General features: G+C 51.0%; 1 protein-coding gene across 15 annotated transcripts in view; it reads right to left on the bottom strand.

Annotated features, from left to right (window-relative positions):
* NCOR2 (nuclear receptor corepressor 2) overlaps nt 1-21,474 on the bottom strand; it is a 264,994-nt gene that overhangs the window by 99,901 nt on the left and 143,619 nt on the right. For all 15 annotated transcript variants that reach the window (XM_064168689.1, XM_064168685.1, XM_064168698.1 and 12 more), the window contains 2 exons: nt 16,507-16,563; nt 9,801-9,853 (listed from right to left, as the gene is read on the bottom strand). In XM_064168689.1, the coding sequence (XP_064024759.1) occupies nt 9,801-9,853; nt 16,507-16,563 (110 nt within the window). The remainder of the gene's footprint in view (nt 1-9,800; nt 9,854-16,506; nt 16,564-21,474) is intronic.

The raw sequence follows: 21,474 nt of genomic DNA, 5'->3' as shown, positions 1-21,474 counted from the left end.
TAAATCTCAAGTTTAAATTCATTTCTGATGGAAACTACCACTGGGAGACCTCTGGGCTGATGCTGATCATGTGTGGGGTGGCCCCCAGCAAGGGTCAGGGATTCTCCCACGGGGCCAGCGTAGCTAAATCAACCCCTTCCCTCCCTAGCCCAGCTTGGGTGACATTGAGGCACGAAGTGGGGCTTTGACACGCTGCTGCTGGATCTGCTGCACAAGTCATCAGCAGGGTAAGTGATGAGAATTAGCAGCACTTACGCAGCTGATGGGTCGCCTTGAGTTTTGCATCACGGCTGACCTTGAAAGTGCTAATACAGGCAAAGACTAAATGGCTCAGCAGCTGCAGAAATCAGGAATGCCTTGAAAGCTGCTCTGTGTTTACCACTGCCAAGGCTGAAGCAATCAGAGTGAAAGGATTAAAAACAACAATAAACCTCCTCATGCCCATTTAAATGTTTTTATCACTTTGGCTTTGGGTTTGTTGTTGTTTTTTGGTGTTTTTTTTTTTCTTTGCATAAGGTCAACCTTCCAAAGGTTAATACAATCTTGGTAAATATAAATAGGCTTCACAGTTTATCTTGCTACGTGTTCTGCTGTTACTTAGAAACCATTTGCAGCGAGGTTAATTCGGGCCACGCGTCTCTGAAGCACACGCTGTGCTCCCTGGGCACATCACCGAGCCAAGCACAACCACTGCAGCACAGCCTGGCAAGGAAGGTGAGGGCTGTCTGCCGGGAGCTCTGCAAAGCAAGCACCAGCCCGGAGCAGCACACGGGCAAGGTTGCCCTTGTAACATGCCAAATTTCCTTCACCACCCTCTTCACAGCCTGAATCTTTGCAGCTCCCTGCCTGTGGTCTGCTGGGGCAGAAGGGCAGCGTCAGGAACAGAGAGCTGAGCCCCACAGCTTCCATGGGGTGAAAAGTCGTCACAGAATCGCTAAGGTTGGAAAAGATCTCTAAGCTCATCAAGTCCAAACGCCGAAGAAATCAGGCAGCTGAGAGGCAGAAGGCACAGAGGCTCCTTAGCTAAGGCAACAGTGACTCTTGTGGACAGTTTTAAGTACTGCTGGGCTGGCGCCATCACACACCACGCTGGGTGCGCAGGACAAGAGTTCCCTGGCCTGCCCTTGACCTCGGCTGTGGGTAGAGGCAGGCTGGGATGGACTCAGTGAGATACACAGCCTGCCCAGCTTCTGTTGAGCTGGCGTTTGGGGGCTGTCAGATGGCATCTCCTCATCCTTGTGGTCAACAATTTATCTAATCACTGCTGGAGACCATCTGCATTTCTGCCCTCCCCGCGGATGTGGGCTCCACAGCTCCCTGGGGTATCTTAGGGCAAAGACCTCAGTGGTGAGCTTCCAGCTCCATGCAGCTTTCCCAGCACATGGTCAATACACATTTCCCACTCACTTACTGCCATGTGGCCTCCAGTCTAATGCTTCCCTCTGAAGGCAGCTCTTTTCCAAGGCAAGGACACCACATCCAGTTACCTTTTCCATGCCAAAAGCTATTCCAGCACTTTGATCATCAGAGGAGCTTTTCCTGCATCTTCTCTATTCCTCTGAAGGGAGGGGGGGACAGCAGGAGCAGGACACACAATCAGCACAGCCTTCTCCAGAAAGACCTTGTGAGCTCTTGCAAACCCCAAGCACAGAGCCACCTCCAGACAGTCCCCAAAATAGAGGCTCTCAGTCATGCCTGGAGAAGTGCAGCCTTGTGCTGGGACCCCAGAGCTTTTTACTCCTCTCAACTGCTCTGCAAATACCTCAAGGATCTCTGTCCTTGTTGCTGGTGAACTAATCCAGTGATGATGTCCTTCCATCATCCATGAGCACCAAAGGCAGACAGAGCCTGTTGCTGAGGCTGTGAGTCAAGCTGTTCCCACTCCAGGGGCCCATTTGGTTGCAGAGCAGGGTGGCAGAAGCTTTCAGGAGCAGCAGGTCCTCTGCTTTAGGGCCCCAGTACCTTGAGTACCAGACTAAAACAGGGCACAATCCATGTGAGGAGCCCGGGGAAGCCCCACCAGTGCCCAACAGCTCCCCACAAGCACTGGCAGGAAGGAGAAGGAAACAGAGATCAAACTCAAAACTTGATGTTTGACTGTCACCTGCCACCAGCAGTATTCAAATACTATCCATAATTCTAGGTGTGACTTTGCAAGAGCTTTTCTTCCTTGCAGAACTCATCCTCATCCTACAGTCCCACTGACCTATCTGGTGAGCCCCATGCCCCAGCGTGGTTCCGACAGCCAGGCTCAAAGTCGCTAAGTGAAACTCATCTCCCGCTCCAAGCAAAGCAAAGAGAGCCCTGTGGGAGCAGCCACTTCCACCTTAACTGGCTTGGCACAAGGTGGTTGTTGTTCTGCGGCTTTCACAATGGAGCCAGTCAAGGAGAGAACCTGTAACTCTGACTTCTGAGTTACTTGGCTCAGGTCCAGGTGAGCGACTTGGCGACGCTCCCTGCGGAGGCTGCGGTGCGCGCCTGCGTGTCGCTGCCGGTGCGCACACACGTGTGGACACTGCCCGAGCCCCGGGATAAGATCCCAAGGACACAAAGAGCCGATGCACTGCAGCGCACCTGGCCAAGCCTGCCCACAGAGACCTTCCTCCGGCACAGAACGAGATGAAAGGAAGTTCGCTATTTGATCAAAACTAATCAGGGGTATTTAATCACACAGCAGCGTCTTTCGTCAAACAGCCACAGCAAACAAAGCAGGGCTCAGGTCTGCAGAGAGCCGTGGGAAGGAGGCAGTGAGCAGCTGGTAAAGCCATTGTACAGTGAGACCAAACACGCAGGTGAGGGCTGAAGTCTCCCGGCAACTCCGAAGTGCTGCCAGTGAGGCTGGAGACCTGAGTAGCACAGTGAGAATGCTCCAAGGTGAATCCAGCAACTGGGATGGTACAGAAACAGAATCACAGAATGTCTAGATTGGAAAAGACCTTTAGGATTGTAAAGTCCAATCACTAACCTAACACTGACAAGTCCTTGTCTAAACCACATCCCTAAGCGTTACATCTATGCAACATCTATGAGGACTCCATCACTGCCCTGGATGTGCTATTCCAGTGCCTGATAACCCTTTCAGTAAAGCAATTATTCCTAGTGTCTAATCTGAACTTCCCTTTGTGCAACCTGAGGCCATTTCCTCTTGTCCTATCACTTGCTCCTTGGTTGAACAGACTCCCACCTCACTCCAACCTCCTTTCAGGGAGTTGCAGAGCACAATGAGCTCTCCCCTCAGTCTCCTGCTCTCCAAGCTAAACAACTCCTGTTCCTTTAGCCACTCCTCTCAAGATGTGCTCCAGGCCCTTCACCAGCTTCATTGCCCCTTTTTTGGACACGCTCATTATCCTCCTTGTAGTGTCCCCACAGGTATGCCTGCTCCTGGTTCCAGGATACTGAGCCACAGCTCTGGACAGTCACCAACTCCCTATTGCTCTGCAGAGAGAGCAGGGAGCAAGTCATCCTGCTCACCGGGTCACCACACTCATTAATGTCCTTGCTCTGAAATGCCCACAGCACAGAGCTCCATCTGGGAATACACAGTAAACTACTGACCCCAACGCAGAGCACATTCCTGAAAAGCCAGCTGTTGGGAGCACTTCCCTTGCAATACCCAGAAGCCTTTTCTGGGAAGAAAAGTGAAGCAGATCTTTAGTTAATTGACCCCCGAGTCCTTGAGCACTGAGATGTACTAAACCCCCAGCACCATAAGTGCCTCTGAGAATGCAGTGGCAGAGGTTTGTTAACTCTGGATGTGCAGTCAGGCTGTGTTTGTGCTCAGAAACACCACTGAGGACAAAGAAGCCACTAAGATCTTCATGCTTCTTACATCACATCCTCTGCAAGTTCAAAATATATTGAGCTTTAGAGATCCAAAGTCATCACTAAAATCCATGGAAATGTTTGCACTGTTAATTCACACACAGAGGCCAGTAGGATGCTTGCAATCCAAGAAGATGCCTTGGCAAACATGGATGCTTTGTTATTGGACCTTGTCCTGGCCAGACCGCCCAGCACAGCCTGTTCAATGGAGGGCATATGGTAAAGATGCTCAAGTGACTTCCTTGGGCAGCAGCAACACCCACAATCAGGGTTCTTCACACCAGATGGGGAATTATTTCCCTTTCCCTTTAGCACCTACAATCTTGGGACCAAAAGGAGTCACCAAAGCAGCAGAGATAAAGAAGTCATTATCTCACCTAGCACATGTCAGGCCACATCTGGAATACTGTGTTCAGTTTTAGCTCATGCTACACAAAAAGGTGGTGGAAAGGGCTACAAAGATGATTCAAGGACTGGGAAGCTGCTGTGTTGAGAGAACTTGGTTTGCTAAGCCTTGATAAAAGAAATCTCAGGGGAGACCTTATCACTGTGTTCTAGTATTTAAAGAGTTGTTAAGAAGAAGATGGAGACTCTCTTTCAACAGAGTCACACAGAACAGACAATGGGTCGTGGGTACAATGGACAGGAGGTGCTGGGTCATCTTGTCTAGACTGTGCCTTTGCCAAGAAAGGTCAGACCAGATCATCCTGGAGGTCCCTTCCAGCCTGGTTGTCCATTAAGTGCAAGCACAGAAGCACTTCTGGCCATCAGCCAGGCACCTGCCCTATGCCTTTGCCTTCCCTTGAAGCCACGCTGACATTGCAAGGCCAAGTGTTGCAAGAAAGTCCACCCAATAATCAGTACTTGGCTTCTCACTGGCAAGAGAAAGCTGCAGAAGGTTGCAGTGTGTGTCTCCATCATTCAGTAATTCATCACAAGGTAATACCTCTGCCCTAGTGCATGCCAACAGAGAATAAAAGAGATGAGAAACCTTGAATGGGATGAGCAGGGAGCTGCTAGGTGAATTTCTAATGAGGAAAATGTCTACAGGCACTAATAAAAAGAGCTGAAAGAGAATGCATTAGTAATGACAGGGTTTGGAAGAGCATTTGTGTTACATGTCAGGCTTCAGCTACGAATTTAGAGGCAATCTAGTGGTACTAAAGCCCCTAAACAGCCAATAATGAAAAGATGACTTAAATTTTCCAAAGTGACAAGTGATTTGGAAAGCTGCAGTTGTTAGGTTTTCAGAAGAAAGCTCTTCAGCTCTTTTGAGAGAAAGGGGGGCATTTGGGAAAGAAAAAGATATTCAGAAGCCCCTAAACCTCTCTGAAAAATCCTGACTTCAGATTTTGATTCTGCAAAGGCAAACTCCCCTCCCTCCCACCCTTCCCCCCCAAAAAGAGCTATCAGCTGCATACAGCAATCCAGATGTGCAGATACTAAGAACACAGAGTGGATCTGCACACACAAGAACACCAGAATCACATGAAATTCTTGATCTGCTTTAACTGGACTCTAAGATCCCAATTCTCCAATGCCTCTCCAAGCATCTCAAGGGGACGCAGCCTGGTTTCACCTCGGCATTTCTGAATTCCAGGGTAAAAGCAAGGAGCAGCTCTCAGAGGGCAGGTTTAAAGCAAAGCCTGCGTACAGCCCCTTGCACGTACTTACCCTGGGCTTTTCAGTTTCCCTTTCATGTGCGGTTTCAAGGCTCACAGGCTCACATTTTGCTCTCAAACACAAATCCCACTGACTACGATTTGAAGATGACTGCTTCAGGAAAGAGGAGGGGGCAGAGTCCTACCAGGCTGTTTTTCATGGCTCACCGAGCAGGAATCTCCTGCCGTAGAGATGAAGGCCCCCTCGGAGAATCTCTCTCCAGGTAGACAGCAAGTAATTGATCCTGCTCACGTGAACAACATCTTGTCATTCTTCAAACAAGACGAGGAAGGAAGGTTAATATCTCTGGTGCCAGGGGTCTGGAGAACACCCAAAATCACTTTCATGGCAGGGTAGGAAGAGCAGATCTCATCTTTAGACATCCAGCTGGCAAAACACTGAAGCAGGAAACCCAAAGCAGATGCACTGGTGCTTAACTGGTGCCCAAGTAAGTGTCCTGTGTTTGCTGCTCTATTCCAGCAAAATCTAAGGGCCTGTGGAACCTCCTCCACTGATGCCGAATCGTTCGAGTGGCCTCCAGCTGGGCTCGGTGCTGTAACCCATCCTGAAGCACTGTGTCAGTCTGCTGCAAAGCCACGAAGCTCTCACCTTGAAAACCAACAAGAGCCAAGCCAGCTATGGGGGCAGCAACAAGAAGGGCTCTAGAAGCCGTCTTGCTCTCCTCTTTCCTGATGAGAGTGGCAGAGCCCTTCCTTCCACCAGGGCAGGTATTGCAAACAGAAAGGACACAGCTCCATCAAAGGTAGGTCAAGTCTCTGGCACAAAGCACTCAAGGGTGCCCCAGCCCAGGCGGCAGATGTAGCATACAAAATTAACCGCGTCTGCTCGAAGCCTGCGCTCGCAGGTGAACCAAAGGGACCCTAGCAGACGGGCAACAGAGCACAGCCAGGCAGCTAAATAGGACTTAAAAGCTTTTGAAGCTGCGAACACTGGAATGAACTGGGGCATGAAATTAATTTTAACTGTACTGAATAGGAGACAGGCCATAAACCTCCACGAAAACGAGAGACCGGTAGCATTTTAGTAAGAGGAGAAACTCTTCCCCTGACTCCCCAGTCAGCTCTACCAGCACGAGTGACTCATCCCCACCAAAAAGCAAAGCAAACAAGCAGGAAGAATCAAACTCGTGTCACGAGGCGCAGAGTATCACTGCAGAGAAATCGAGGAACCCTGGCTTTGTGATATTCAAATGCCTCCCCACTAACACATGCAAACATTCAGCTGAGAAGAAAATCCAGCCTAGGAAATGTTTACAAAAGAAGAAACAAAATAAAAAGGCTTGTGTGAGCAGTAAGAGCCTGGCCATCCCTCTCTGCTCAGCTTTGGGGCTCCCAACCAGCTCCATGTGGGAGCAGTTCCTATTTAGCCCAACAGAGCCAGCGTGCAGCTGGGTTCCATGGACAGAATCACAACTGGATGATTCCTCAGCAACCTGCAGAAAGGCTTTTTCATCATGGCTACATCTGCACAGAGTGACACTGACCAGAAGAATCTGCATCCAATTACACCTAGATGAAATATAACCTGTGGTGTCCTGGCAGTTGTCCTTCTGGTGCTCTAGTGCAGATGTCTCCCAGTGCCTACCAAAACAGCCACCTCTAGGCTACAGAGTAGAACTTGCTCTTCTAGAGCAGAAAGACACAAAGGTACCAAAGAAAAATATCTTCAGATGCAGCCTGTGAAGAAGTTGTAGGTAGGATTTGGTCAAAATGGAGAAGTTGAAAACCTTTTCCTCTTGGTCAAAGGACCCTTGATTATTTGTCTGGGTGAATCACTGAAACCTTGTGTTTGTATCTGCCTTCCAGGTCCTTCAATATGCACCAGGGACACAAGAGATGGGAGAACAGGGCACAGCAACTTCTCTGTGTCTCCATCAACAAGTAACAAAGTGCAGTTCAGACCTCAGGACCTCCGAGCCAGGTCCATGGTCAAAAGCAGACAACATCTGGAGCCCAGATTGTTCAAGGGCCTTTTGCCGACCTAGATCCATAAACATTCTTGGCTGGCATCAATAACCATCTGAAAGCAGCTAATTGTGAGGCTTCTGGAAGGAGAAGACAAAGGCTTTTCATTAGAACCTGTGGCTTCCTTCACATATTTTTGCAGCACTAATCACAGTGAACATTAACCCCAAGGCTGCCTGCTCCAGCCTCGGTCTGTCACCACCACCACTACAGCCACATGAGCTGACTGGGACAACCCTACAGATGCCTAGAAGGGAAAGGATGAAGAGGAGTGCCTGCTCTGCTGGCATGGGAAGCTGGTTTGATGAAGCTTCACATCTCATTACTGGTTTCACTCCTGACCTGCACAGTCAGTCCCCTCTCACTTGCGTCCATCCTTTGGGCAGCAACCAAGGACAGGAAATTGCTTAAATCACAGGAAAATGTGATCACAGACCCACAAATATTGGCAGGGGAAAACAGAGTGTGTGAAGTGGATCTACTTTTAACTTTCTTTTCAAGGACATAACTGCGAGTGCCACCTTCAGCACCTAGCTTGTGATAGCTGTGGATCCCTTCAAGAGAAGAGTGGGAGTCAAGGGCCCCTGAGGGATGGTGGCTGCCACACGCCATCAGTAGCAGGGACGAGTCACAACTAGCAACAGAGAGCATATCCTCGGGCCAGCACCTGATGCTGTACAAGGTGGTTTATCAGCCATCAACACCTGACAGCAAAACAGAGACTTCCAAAAGTGAGGGGGCTGCAAGCTCAGACCCTCTGCCAACCATCATCACCTTGCCCAGGAGTGTAACTGCCACCTACTTCAGTCCTGTGTTGAATCAGTGAACTGGAGGAGGTGGTTCTGGTTGTGCTTGCTTTTTATCTTTGCAGCAAGCTGTGGGCTTGGGAGGGCAGCCAGCATGGAGGGCACAGGTCTGCCTGCTCCTCAGAGACACCTTGGCAGACAGTGCATCCAACAAGGACAACCCTCCTTTCCCAAGACTTACAGCAACATCTGTCAAGCTTAAACAATCAGGAGTAAAAGCATCACCAACACACGGCATAGAGGAAGCAGCTGGCAGCACAAAAGCTCTGGGGACGTCTCAGCTGCAGGAAAAGCCATCACTTCCCACTGACTTCTCCATCTGCTTGCCCTGCCCATCCACCCCCCAGAGAGGATGCTCCCCTGCTCCAGAGGTGTGCAGCACAGCAGCACTTTTGAGTTCATCCACAGCACCATCCAATCAGACACCAAGTACCAGAACACAACCTTGCATTTTGGGTGCCAGCACCTAGTGCTGGCAGTGAGGCTGCTCAGGGACCTATGGATCCCTCAGGAAACTGCAAGGCTCAGGGCGACTCTAGGGTCTGAAGGTTTTACACCATCACCCACATGACACAGGAAGCCTCCGGGTGGAACAGGAACGGAAGCTTCGAGCAGTGAAGTCACATCACCAAACCACAGCCCTTGGGGACAGGAGAGCACTTAAACATCACCAGCACCCACCATGCTCTCCTGCAGCAGAGGTAGATTAACTCTTTCCCTATAATCCCCCTGGCATCAATTAACACACCACTGAAAAGCAGAAGATTATTAACTTTTGTTAATAGATTATTAAAGATGATTATCACCATCTGACTGAGTCCAGATCAAAATAGACAAGCTGCAGGCAACTCGGAGCAATCATCAGTTCATTCAAGGCAGATAAAAGTTTCAGATCTGCTCTGACTATTGAAATTTCCAACAATAATCACAATTATCACTGTTCATGTTATCTGCCACACTTCTTCTATGCTCAGGAAGTCACTGTGGTTATTAAATGCAGGCTGATGATTAAATGGTACATCGAGGTGATAAGTCAAATTAGATGATTGCTAAGTCTCCGTAAGTGTCTTTGAAGTAACCAGTTGTTATCAGACATTCAAGAGGTGCTTCATGAAAACCTAATTGTAATTGCAACGTCTCATTTTACCTCATCTGTCTCGCATGCAAACACGGAGAGGCAGCTGATTTTGTACTTGAGTATGGGTGAAGCACAGAAGAGACACTCAAGCTCTCTGGGAAAATGACAAGGGACCAGCCAGGACCCACAACCACCACCCCAAAAAGATGATCCAACAGCACCACCAGCATCCATCTGAAGCTATAGCTCCCAACTGCTGTGTTTCTGGAGATGCTCCTAGAGCTGGTTTGTGCTTCAGGCACTCAGAGCAGTGGAACACCAGCTCTAAGAGGATGCTCACAACTGCTCAGCAGCTTTAATGGGGTCTGGGAGCGAGCTTGCATCCCTCCCACTCCAGCCTAATGCCCAACCTGACATTTAAAGCAGCCTTTATTGCCTCATACTTACATTTTAATGTTTTCATGGTATTGCCTGGTGTCTGAAGGCTGGTTGTATAATGGCTGAAATAAATAAGAAAAATGAAGGCATAAATGGTAGGGTCTGACATTTAGAAACTTAAACCCATCAGAAGCACTGCCGCCTCAGTGCGGGGGCCCATCTGCCCCAGCTGTGCCAACCCATCCCCATGCCCCCCAGCCCTGCCCCTTGGCTATACTGGAAGGTGCTGGCTCCCAGCAGCATTGCTGATGCACCTCAGCTCGTGGGAAGGCAGGTGGTGCTCGGGCAAGCTGGCTCCCACTTGCGACACATGGCACTTAAACAGCACCTGCGGGGAGGGTGGCCCTCAGGCACCCCTGCCGCCGAGCACGGGACAGGGGAGGCCGAGGGGAAAGGGGGGCTGGGGAGCTGCAGCAGACAGTCTCTGTGCTGCAAACTGTTATGTCTGCATGGCAAATGTTTGCTCCAGCTCTGCCAGGGAGTGAAGCACAGGCAGCTGCAGGCAGGACAAGTCTTCACCCCAGGAGGGCTTGTCCTCCAAGTATGTCATCACCATCCCCCTGCGCCCGTGCACAGAGGAGTACCCTTGTCCATCCCTCAGGAGGGCTGCTGAGGACAAGTGTTTTACCCAGAGTTGTCCTTTGAAGAGCCCAGAGACTGCAGCTGTTTCCAGCAGCAGCTGTGAGCGCACATCATGGAGTTGCTCTGCCACCCACATCCTCAGCAAGGGCCTGCCCAGGACCCTCATCCAGGAGTCAGGAGACCTGGATCTATCCCTGACCACTTTCACCTGGTCACTGCCTTTGCTGCTTCTCCTTCCCCATCCACAAGGCGATGTAGCCTTAGAGAACCTGCCGCAATACAGGGTCCCACCTCAGGGAAGGACAGATGCCAGAGACCACACCTGATCCCACACACTGAGACAACAGCTCAGGTCATGCTCCAGGATCTGCCACCAGTTGTGTCCGTCTCAGCAACCTCACAAGATGCTCAGGATTAAGCCCTTCAATGCTTTTCCAGTCAATGGCTAAGCTGGTGTGAACAAGTCCAAGATTGTGCTAATCAAAAGCTTGCCATGGCCCAACCATTGTCAGCAACTCTGTGCCTAATGAGCACAGCTCCTGTCCAACCACTGAAACACTGCCCAAGTTTTCAAGCAGTTCATCCACAAACTTTCCCCAAATTAGCTGTGAGTGATCTAAAATCTCTGGTTAAACACAGACAAGGGGACACATGATGGTTAAGTGCTGCATGAAGGCAGCATCCTGGCCACAGCTACATGCAAACCAGCCTCACCTTCCTACTGCGGTCTAACAGCTGAGACTACATCCTGGCCCCACTCAGTTTTATTTCAGATTAAGCACAGGAAAAGAGTAAAATATCTCCTGGACACCTGATCAACCTGGTGAGCAGCACTGGAGACAACAAAACTTGCAGACAGGTGGATTTCTTCCTCCTTCAGGCTGAAGGTGTTACTCTTACCTCTACCATGGTATTTCCCCATCACAGGTGGTTGGCACAGAAACTTGTTTTTCCACACAGCCAGCCTGTCTCTACTGCCCTGCAAAAACCAGATCCTGCCTCACCCTTACCCTGCAGCATGCTAAGACAGCCGCAGCAATCTGCACAGAAAGGAGACTGGGGGCAGCTCTCTCTGCTCATCACTGCTGCACCTTGACACCAGCAGGTCATCTGCTTCTTTTCCTAGCTGCCCTTGGACATGCCCCTCTTGCTGGGATGGCACATGAAACCCCCACATGGAAAAGGCATGCAGAGGAGCCCAGACAGACAGATGTGGTGAGGTGAACCACCAAGGTTGCAAGGATGCTGGCAGCATTTGGGCATTTTGTTGCCCTGTGAGGCAGGACAAAGGCTGCCAGGAGACACCTGGCCACCCTGTGCTGGCAAAGACAGAGTGGATGAGAGAGACAAGCAGGTCCCCCAGGAGGGAGACACATTCTCAGTGGTGTCCCTATTGCCAAGGGTATCGTGGATCCTCTCAGATCTGCTGGTCTGACTCCGGGCTCAGAGCTGGCTGTGCACTTCACGCCTGGGAAGCTCAGGAGAACACAGACATCCGTCTCATCACGTCGGCCGGCAGAGGCAGGTCTGCACCACACAGACAACAAATCAAGCTGTGCCTCTGGAGCATCACAGCCACACACCCTCGAGAGGCTTGACTGAAGGAGCTGCTGGGTGGCCTTGACCAGCAACTGCCTCTTGGAAGAGGACTGTAGGAACTGGAAGTACCAATACATAAAGTGCCTCTTCTCCCTCTGTGCTCATAAAAAAACAAAGCAAATAAGCTGGCCTGTGGCAAGCCACAGAGACCTTCCTCCTGGGAGAAGTAAAGGCTTTGGTTCGTGCCTAGGTTGGGAGATGCTCATGTGCAGGTGGATGTCACAGATGCTCTGATGTAACTCAGCTCACACAAGGCTGCTGATTCTTTTCCACTAGTACTTATTTATGCTATAAATAGCCACTGAAATAGTTAGCAAAGCTCAGTGTTACCAGACAAGCAGTGGAACACATCACCCTAAAAGAAATGCTCCAACAGTCAGAAACAAGAAACTCTGGGACCCAAATCCAAGATCCACATGACACCAACATCTCAAAGAGATTTCCGTCTGCACAACAGCCTCAGCACAGTGGAGCAAGCCCAGGAGAAGGGTTCCTCCTACCCCTGACAGATCATCTCACAGACTAGAGGGTTAATACTCAACAAGTAAGGTTGGAGAATCATAGAATGGTTTAGGTTGGAAGAGACCTTAAAGATCACCTAGTTCCAAATCTCCTGCCATGGGTAGGGACACTTTCCACTAGACCAGGTTGCTTGAGGTCTTGAACAACCTCTCCTTGAACACTTCTGGTAGGGGACATCCACAACCTTTCTGGGCAACCCATTCCAGTGCCTCACCACCCTCACTGTAAAGAATTTCTTCCCCATATCCAGTCTAAATCTCCCTTCTTCTAGCTCAAAGCCATTGCCCTATTACTGAAAGCCCTTTAAAAAAATCCTTCCCCAGCTTTCTTGTAGGCCCTTTTCAGGTACTGGAAGGCGGCTATAAGGTCTTGCTGAAGCCTTCTCTTCTCCAGCTTATCCCCATAAAGGAAAAACTGCATCCTCCTTCACAGCCATCCATAACCTGCACAGAACTTTCTCAGTGAGCAAGCAGGAGTGAAACTGACAGGTCAGATGGGTAAGGTGAAGTGTTAAAAACAGTCAGTCAGTGTTTCTCCAGGGTAAGGGACATTTAAGGCATTTCTCTGGGGGGTGATGTTTCAGAAAAACCTAACAGCACTGTAAAGCAGTCACTGGGAAACCCTTAGATTTACTGAAAACTCTGTGAAAACAACACAGAATGAAAGGTCTCAGTAGCTGGTTGGCCACTGCAAGCTGTTCAGACTACCCATCTCAATGACACTTCTCCCTGCAGAAAACATGGGGGGCATTTTTAAAACAGTCCCACTCTTTGAGCCAAGTCCTCCTCCACTGAGCCAAAACCTTCTCCTTAACTAAAGGAGACCACAGAGATCCATGGGCAGGGATAGATTTCCACACTGGGACAGGGAGATGAGCCCTAACCAGGCAGGGAGAGACAAGTGTGACCACGTGGCACACAGGTGTGTCCTGCTGGGGCTGGTGTGAAGGCCAGGGAATAGGTGATGGGTCACCCAAAACCCCAGCAACAAGACAGACACACTAACAAGGAGTAACAGGCAAAGGGACAGCTCTGCATATTTAAAACCCCAGGAGCACAAACCCAAGGGTTCTCTGAAGAGGACAGGACATAAATGGCACTGCTAGGATCAAATGTGCAGGGCCAGATCCTGTAAGGTCAAAGCAGTGAGGAGTCAACACCCAGTAACAAACACCTGCTGCTTCATTGAGAGGTACAACCCAAGGACACCATTTTAAGTGAAGAGCTTGTAAGCCCCAAAGCTCAGAGAGAGCTCATTTAAAAGCCTTAAGTCAGGAATTAGAATTTCTTAGCAGAGCTGAGTCAGCTCCCAGCAGCTTGTAAACAGATAGATAACCCATGACACCAACCCAGAACTTCCAGGTAGATCCCTATTCTGCCATACTGGACTGCTCTCCAAACCTTTCTCTCCACTTAAAGCTGCAGCCAGCCTCAGTGAGCCCAGTGTGCTCAGGTGAGGAGATTTCTTCTTTGCTCTAACACAAACTCCTTTGAGCAACCTACCAGCAGCAAGACAGAATGCAGAGCCCCACCATGGCCCCTCCATCTGCTAATGCCAGCACAAGAAGGGGACACTGCCTCCAGCTTTGTCCTGCTAGCAACACCCAGGACCTCAGCACCACTCCACTCTGCTTCAGCTGCCGTTTGCCAGCACTGTGGTAACCTCCTGCTTCTCTGCTGTGACCTCTCACCGCACACCGTCAGCTCGTGGCAAGCTGCCCTCCTACCAAGCTGGTGCATGTCCTTCACCAGCACTGCTGCACATACAAAACCAGAACTCTCCAAGCAATCAAAAGCAAGGTGACAGCAGCCTGAGTAGAGCTGACAGCAGCCCAAGACCCCGCTTTTGGGTGACAGCCACCACCACTCTTTGCAGAGGTTTTGCACGGGATCACCATCAGGCTGCCCCAACCTCCTGCAAGAGACCTCTGGGTCACAACTGCTACAGGGCTGGTGCACATTGTGCGAGACACCACAGAGCTGACATGCAAGCTGGGCAGAGCATGCAGAGCTGCTCTCCTTCCTGAAGCTGCTTCCTCTCCAACTCAGAAGATCTGACTATTCATCTTGTATCTCAGAGGCTGCTGGCAAGTCCTGGGTGCTGCTCTGCCTGGCACGGCAAGGGGGCTGGGGCACAGGAAGTGTCTCTCTCCAGGCAGAGAGATGAGACAGGCTGTGAGATTCATTGTGGCCGTTTGAGCTGATCCTCTAGCTCAGACATAGGGGAGAAATGAACATTCCAGGGATAGGCCACATCAATGGCAACAATAGATAAATTAATATCATTTCATTGGAGCATCAAGAACTTAATGTCTACAAGCACAGTTTGTTCTCCCCCTTCTCCCGCTGGCTTCGGCTGCTTCAGCTTCGCCTATCTTCCCCGGCTGCTGTTTTGGCTACTGCTGCTTCGCCGCCGCTTGACCCCTCCCCCATCTCCCTTAAGGTTATTGTATTGGTTTTTTCCCTTCCTTCCTTCTCTAGTTATTATCTCTCTTTACATTGTTATACTTATACTGTAAGAAAATACAATTTCATCTTTCCCTGACTTTCAAAAAAGAAGGGTTTTGTGTTGTGAATTTTCTTCCCGGGGGAGGGATCAGCCCCAACCAGGGACATGCATGCAGAGCAGTTTTCTCAGCAGAGGTTCCCCTGCCCTCTGAGGAACAAGGCAGGGCCACAGAAGCATAGATTTGTTTTGGTTAGAAAAGACCTTTAAGATGATCAAGTCCAGCTGTTAACCCAGCACTGCAAGGTCACCACTAAACCATGTCAGCAGCACATCTACACAGCTTTTAAATCCTTCCAGGCTGGTGTCTCCATCACTTCTCTGGGCAGTCTGTTCTAGGCCTTGACAACCCTCTTGGATAAGATCTTTTTCCTAATATCCAACCTAAACCTCCAGTTTTTGCTGGGCTCTGCTACAGCTTCCCTGTACAATATCAGCACTCAGGGACAAAGCAGCTACAAAATACTCTTCCTTTTAAATCTATTTTTTAAAAAAAGGAGAAAAAAATAAGCAAGAGGAGGAAGGAAAAGAAATGCAACATCTTTAGGATGAGGAAGCACCAAGCCCAAGCACTGCCAGTCTTCAGAGCAGAAAGGGAGCAAAGGCTTTGACCTCGGTGACTCAAAGGAAAAATAATGAGTGCTGCCTCCTCAAAGAAGGAAGTGGGTTTGACACGTAGCACTGAGCACCAGCTGCCCTGTGACCTCTCCCTTGTGCACCTGGGGAAGACAATGGCTGGTACCACATCCAGAAGGCAAGTCCAAATTACAGGACTGTGACTTGCCACCTTGCAGGAACAGTTCTCTCCATTGCACCTCATGGCTGGTACAAAGCCAGAGATGCTCCACCAGGCCATATCTGTCCCCTCTGATCCTTCCAGCAGCAGTGCTGCAGGTGCACCCTTCCCCAGTGCCCTTCTTCAGAACTTGGCTGCTTTCAGCCACCCTCCAGCAATCAGTCAGTTGACTAACAGCTGGATGGGGGCAGCCCCAAACTGACAACTTATTACAAGTTGTTTTTCTCAGCATCCTGAAGGAGACAGAAGCAGGATGCGAGTCCTGATATCTGCAGGTCACAGGAGCTGGGACTGGGTTGTGTTTACCAAGCACCCTCCAGCAGTCCCTCCATTTCCAGCTGCCATCCCAGCACCCATCCCTCCCACCTACACAGCACCAGGAGGCTGGTGTGGTGCCTGACATCAGCATATGAAGGCATCGGCACCCTGAGCAGAGGCAGTGTGTGTGGAGCCCCTTCCACTCCTCGACTCTGCTGCAGGAAGGAGCCTAAGGCTTAGAGCTCTCTGAAAAGAGCAGAGTATGTCTGTCTGGGTTTCGGCCCTCATCTCAGCCACCTCAGCTTCCTGCCGAGGTGCCCTTCCACCGAGAGGTCCAGGCCAGCAGCACGCTTCCTCTGCCAGCTCACACACAGACGGGTGCTGTGCTCACCACCCGGCACCTCTCCAAACCCATTCCAGCTCCTGCTCCCCGCAGCCAGCAGCAACACTCACCAGCTCCACCTGAGGCCCCAGTCCTTCCAGGATCCGGTGGGCAGCCTCTGCCTTCTTCTGCAGGAAGAAAAGGGGAGAGGAAGAAGGAAATTTATTTCTGCCATTGCTTACCCTTGCAGTCCTCTGCTCCAGCTCTCCCTCCTGAGCTAAAACGCATTCAGACCTCCGCAGAGCTGCCACAAACCCCACCCTTGCCCGAAAGCAAGTGGAAAGGTTCAGTCCGGCCTCCGGACCCACAGGGAAGCTCCATGGCCAGAGGGCTCCACACTGGTGCTACCAGGACTTTCCTGCATCCCAGCTCTGCCTGGGGAAGCGACCTGGATCTCCCGTCCCTCCGGATGCCAGGCAGAGGGATCATACCCGTTACCTCCACATGGCTGAAAGGCTCCAGCACTTGAGTTATCACCACTCTAAAGCTGTCCAGCAAGGCCCGGGTCGCCACCTGAAGGGCCAGCCCCTCTGGGTGCCCGGCGGGGGCTCGGAGCCGTGCCCGCGGCGCTGCGAGGCAGGCAGGCACACACGCACAGATGTCCTGCCTAGGATTCATCGCCGCACAAGCATGTGATCAGCAGTGCCGAGCTGCTCTTGGCTCCTCATCTTGCTCTCACTTCCCTCCCCTCCCTGCCACAGAGGAGCCCTTCTCTGCGCCCTCCCACCCCCGGCCAAGCTACCTAGTGCTTATTAGAGAAAAAAAGCCCACCCAGGACCACGCGTCAGGGGCTGTGTGGGGGCTGCTAATTAAACAGGCCTGAAAACAAGCCCTGGCTTGGCTGCAGCAGGACTCTAAATAAAAGATGACATTTTCAGTAAACAGCCCTTCCTCCCAAAGCCAGGCTTTTGGTGGGGGGTTACTGACAGTCCAATAAATCCAGACTGCTTCACGCTGCCCAAAGGCCATAGGGCTGAGCTGATAAAGTCAAATACCTGGCAGCAAGGAGTAGCAGGAGATGGATTTTCAGAGATGTTTGCTCAATAAAAGAGATAGTTCTAGCTGGTTTAGGAGTTAGGGAGAGAAAATCACAGCTGCCTACAATAGGGGTGAAAAAACAGGGGGCAGAGTTCAGCTTCTCCAGGATTTGAACACAGAGGTGTAAAGAGAAAGGGAAACTAATTTTTTTAAAGTAATAGAGCTAGGCTGGAGCTGAGCCCCAGAGTTGGGGTGCTGGGGGTAGCCAAGGTCTTGGCTTCCCAGCAGAGTCAGTGGGGCTTTGGCAAACCCTCGGTGAAGCCTTCCCAGGGCAGGGAAGGGCTTTCAGCTCCAAGAGTCCGCCTTACGCTACTCCCCAACACCTGGCATCTCTCAACTACACGCCAGCTCACAGCAGAGTGAGTTTCCTGGGGCCTCAGCACAGGGGATGTCTCACCAAAAGCTGCCACATCCCCCTGACAGTTTGCTCTATGTCCACGCACCAAGAGCTTCACCCAACCCCCCCACTGCCCCCTTGGAATCGCCAATGGAGGCAGTACTTGTGCAAGCTCCTGGCCAGGCCTTTGCACACTGCACCTCTGCAGAGCTGGCCCCGGAGCAGCTGCATGAGTCACCCTGCCTGCAGCCCAGCGCCGGGCCCCAGCAAGGCAGCCTCAGCCTGGCTGCAGAGCCCCGGGGGTGCCTCACTGCAACAGAGCAACCAGGACACCTTCCCAGCTCCTCTATCACTGCACACTTGGGAGGACACAAAGTCTGTTTTTGGCAATTTAGAAACTACTTGAAGCCTTCTCTGGGAGATGTAACCACTATGCATGCCTGCTCTGCTCCCCACACGTGAGAGCCGCCTGGATGCATCCCTGCCCATTCATCCGTGGCACTCTTGTGCAGCAGACCTCGGGACTCACAGATGTCACCACCACCGCATGCACCTCATGGGCAAGGACACGCACACAGAAGCAGAGCAGCTATGTGATGCTGTGGCAGAGTCCAAAACACACCTGGAGTCTGTCCCAGTGAGCTGCTCTGCCATTCTAGCCTCTCTCACTTCTCTGCTCCATCTTAGGAGGACCATGGGTGAAGTGGTGACCCTAGTGCCCAGCTCACTCTGCAGCCCTCTAGCATGGACAGACAGGGCAGCAACCTGCAGCTTGCTCCTGATTCACTGCACAGGAGATTTAATATTTTGGTCTCTGTGAGCTACAAACTCTGCTGAGCTTGGGGAACACCAGCACTGTGGCATCTGAAATCACAGAACAGTTTGGGCAGATCACCTAGTTCCAATCCTGCCACTGACACAGGCACCTTTTACCAGATCAGGCAGCCCAAAGACCCATCCAGTTTAAGAAGTCTTAACAATTAAATAAGACTCAAAGAAGACTTAACAGATCTTAAACAAGTAAAACCAGGGGGTAATATTTTCGTGGAGGATCACTGTAACTGCTACAAGATACTCCGTATCTGCTGCCAAAAGGGTGATGCTGCCAGCATCCCCCCACCCACCGCTGCTGGCTGATGAGTGGGAGCATCACCTTACCTGGAGTTTGGGTGATGCATACCTGGGACTAAAATCAGCAAACCAGTTAAGTGCAGGCAGTGTGACTGTGGGTAGAAAATTGCATCCCCAGTTGGAAGCAGCCAGTAGCACCCATTCTGCTGGTGGAAGATGCCCTGGAAGCAGCGACAGCACCGTGAGGAACTGATGATGCTGCAGGCTCGTGTGTACAACGAGATTAACTTGGAGAAAAAGCTGAGTGTGTTCAGCTGCTGCGTTTGCCATGTTTAGACAACTTAATGAGACAAGCCAGAGGCAAATCACCATCGGCAGAACATGTGGAGAATCAAGAAGAATGACATAATTTGTCTTGCATTAACCAACTGTGGTATACACGTCTCCAGAACCAAAGATCAGGAGGGGAAGCTATTCTGAGCACATCATAGCTTTGTAGGTACACAAAGAGATGCCTCTATCTTGAAAGCTGCCCAATTAACACTTGACACCCACTGTAATTGCTGATGCTCCTTGCTGCATTTATCAGATGATAGCAGAACCATAATGAGCTGTCTGAAAGGCCACGCAGACCGAGGTGAGAGCTGGCAGCACAGTTGGGGAGGACATATTACACCCAGCAGAAGGTTCCCACAACGCTAGGGCTCATCTTGGAGGACAGCCAGACACAGGGAGACTCGCTGCTGCCTGAGGACTCAGCCAGCCAAAAGCCTGGCTGGAGAACCTCGGCAGACTTCAAACGGTTCAGCACAAGGGCATCCCCTAGGTCTCTCTGCAGCCACAGGAACTTTGCTGAAGCCCTGTTGAATCCCTTCCTTTCTGAAGGCACAGCCATCTAGGGTTCAGTTCCAATACTGAGCACGTTTAGTGATTGGCACTACAGAAGGAAACCAGAGGGTCCATCCTATGTCTGCCGATTAACACCCACCCCCGTGGCTGCAATCTCCATTATTTAACAGAAGGAAATGTACTGGAAAGCAAAACTCTGCCTCCAATTCTGGTGAGACACACAACAATCCCCATTAGTTTTACATCCCTCTGCAACTCCACAGCAAGCAGCTCATGATCCCTCCTCCCCACTGAAATAACGCTGTAGCACTCAGAGCAGCAGTGCCCAAGAGGCACTGAAGCCTTGAGGCTTTGACTCCCATTTACCACCTGGGAGCTCCGCATCTGGGACCAGCATGAGCAAGAAGGGGCACTTCTGAGGGTGGAGGCAGTGCCTCTGGACTGTGTTTAAGCATGACTCAGATGGAGAGGTAAAGCCCATCATATACACCAGTCTTCCACTTTCAGAGGGATGAAGGCATCTCAAGAAGTGTGGTTGAACCACAAACACTGATCTGTTTCATTGTGGGGCCCACGGATGCAAGAGGGGACCCAGAGATGTAGCAGACAGTCACAGCTGCCCGCAACAAACCTCCCTCTTCATCTCCCCATGACAGAGCATGGGCAGACAGATTGCAGTTGGGGAGGTCATGCTCTTGCCCCATCTTATGCTTCTCCAACAAGCCTGGAGCTAAAGATAACTTCATCACAACAAAACCCTCCCTGCAGACTACGAAAATCTCCACTCTCACTTAAAAAGTGTTTGGCTTCCAAAGCAAACTCCAGCCCCTCGGCTCTCCTTTGGAGATGCTTTAAATAGGCTTGGGAGGGGGATGAGGGCAGGAGAACTTCTTCCCGGCCATGCGAGCTCCGACGGGGACAACGAGCCGACCCCACGAGGCAACAGAGTATCCAAAACCCGAGAAGGCAGAGCCTGGGATTTTGCGTGGGCTCTCCTTAAAGTGAAGTTTAAAAATGGCAGAGAAGGAAACACAGGAGTTATTTTGAGAAAGCGGATCCGAAATTAGGAGGAGGCATTTTCTTGGACCGGCTCCAGCCACGGCTCCCTGCAGCACAGAGCTGCTGCAGCTGAACCGTGCTCCAGGGGCTATTTATAGCAGCCCGTAGGCAGCAGGCATGGGGAGTGGAAGGGTTTCTGTTCGGGACTAGGCGTGGCCCTCATGGAGATAAGCAAAACTCTTGGAGAGGAGCAGGAGAGCTGCGCGCAGGGCGGCGCTGGGAAAAATTCCTGTCCCAGCAGCACGAGGTCCCGGGGGCAAGACGAAGCTGCAGGAGTAGCGTGGCAGAGAGGCAGGCTGGAGCTGGGCTGGACCTTGTTTAAAACAAAATTCAGGAGAAGCTTGGCTGAAGTCAGCAGAAATTATGGCAACCCTCAGGCCAGACACCTTGCTACGTGAAGCAGAACACAAACAGTCGGGGGGGATCTAAAGGCTCTACCTCTGAGCCAAGACTTGCAGCACAAAATCATAACCTGGCAGTGCCAGTTTCAAGGGGAAAGGTTTTAATTTCTGCAACCACAGGTACTAATTTTTCCTCAGCATCCTGTCTGAGAGCCAAACCACCCCAGCCATTTGCCGCCCTCCCCACAGCAAGGTTATGATGAAAACATCACCCTTCCCTCTCTGGCTCCCACATCTGGCAACGACGATCACCGCCAGTGCTCCCAACCCAACCACACCACAGG

The sequence above is a fragment of the Pogoniulus pusillus genome, chromosome 30 (genome assembly GCF_015220805.1).
Source record: "Pogoniulus pusillus isolate bPogPus1 chromosome 30, bPogPus1.pri, whole genome shotgun sequence".
Lineage (NCBI taxonomy): Eukaryota > Metazoa > Chordata > Aves > Piciformes > Lybiidae > Pogoniulus > Pogoniulus pusillus.
Note: the sequence above shows the minus strand (reverse complement) of the source record. Positions and strands in the feature narration are given on the sequence as shown.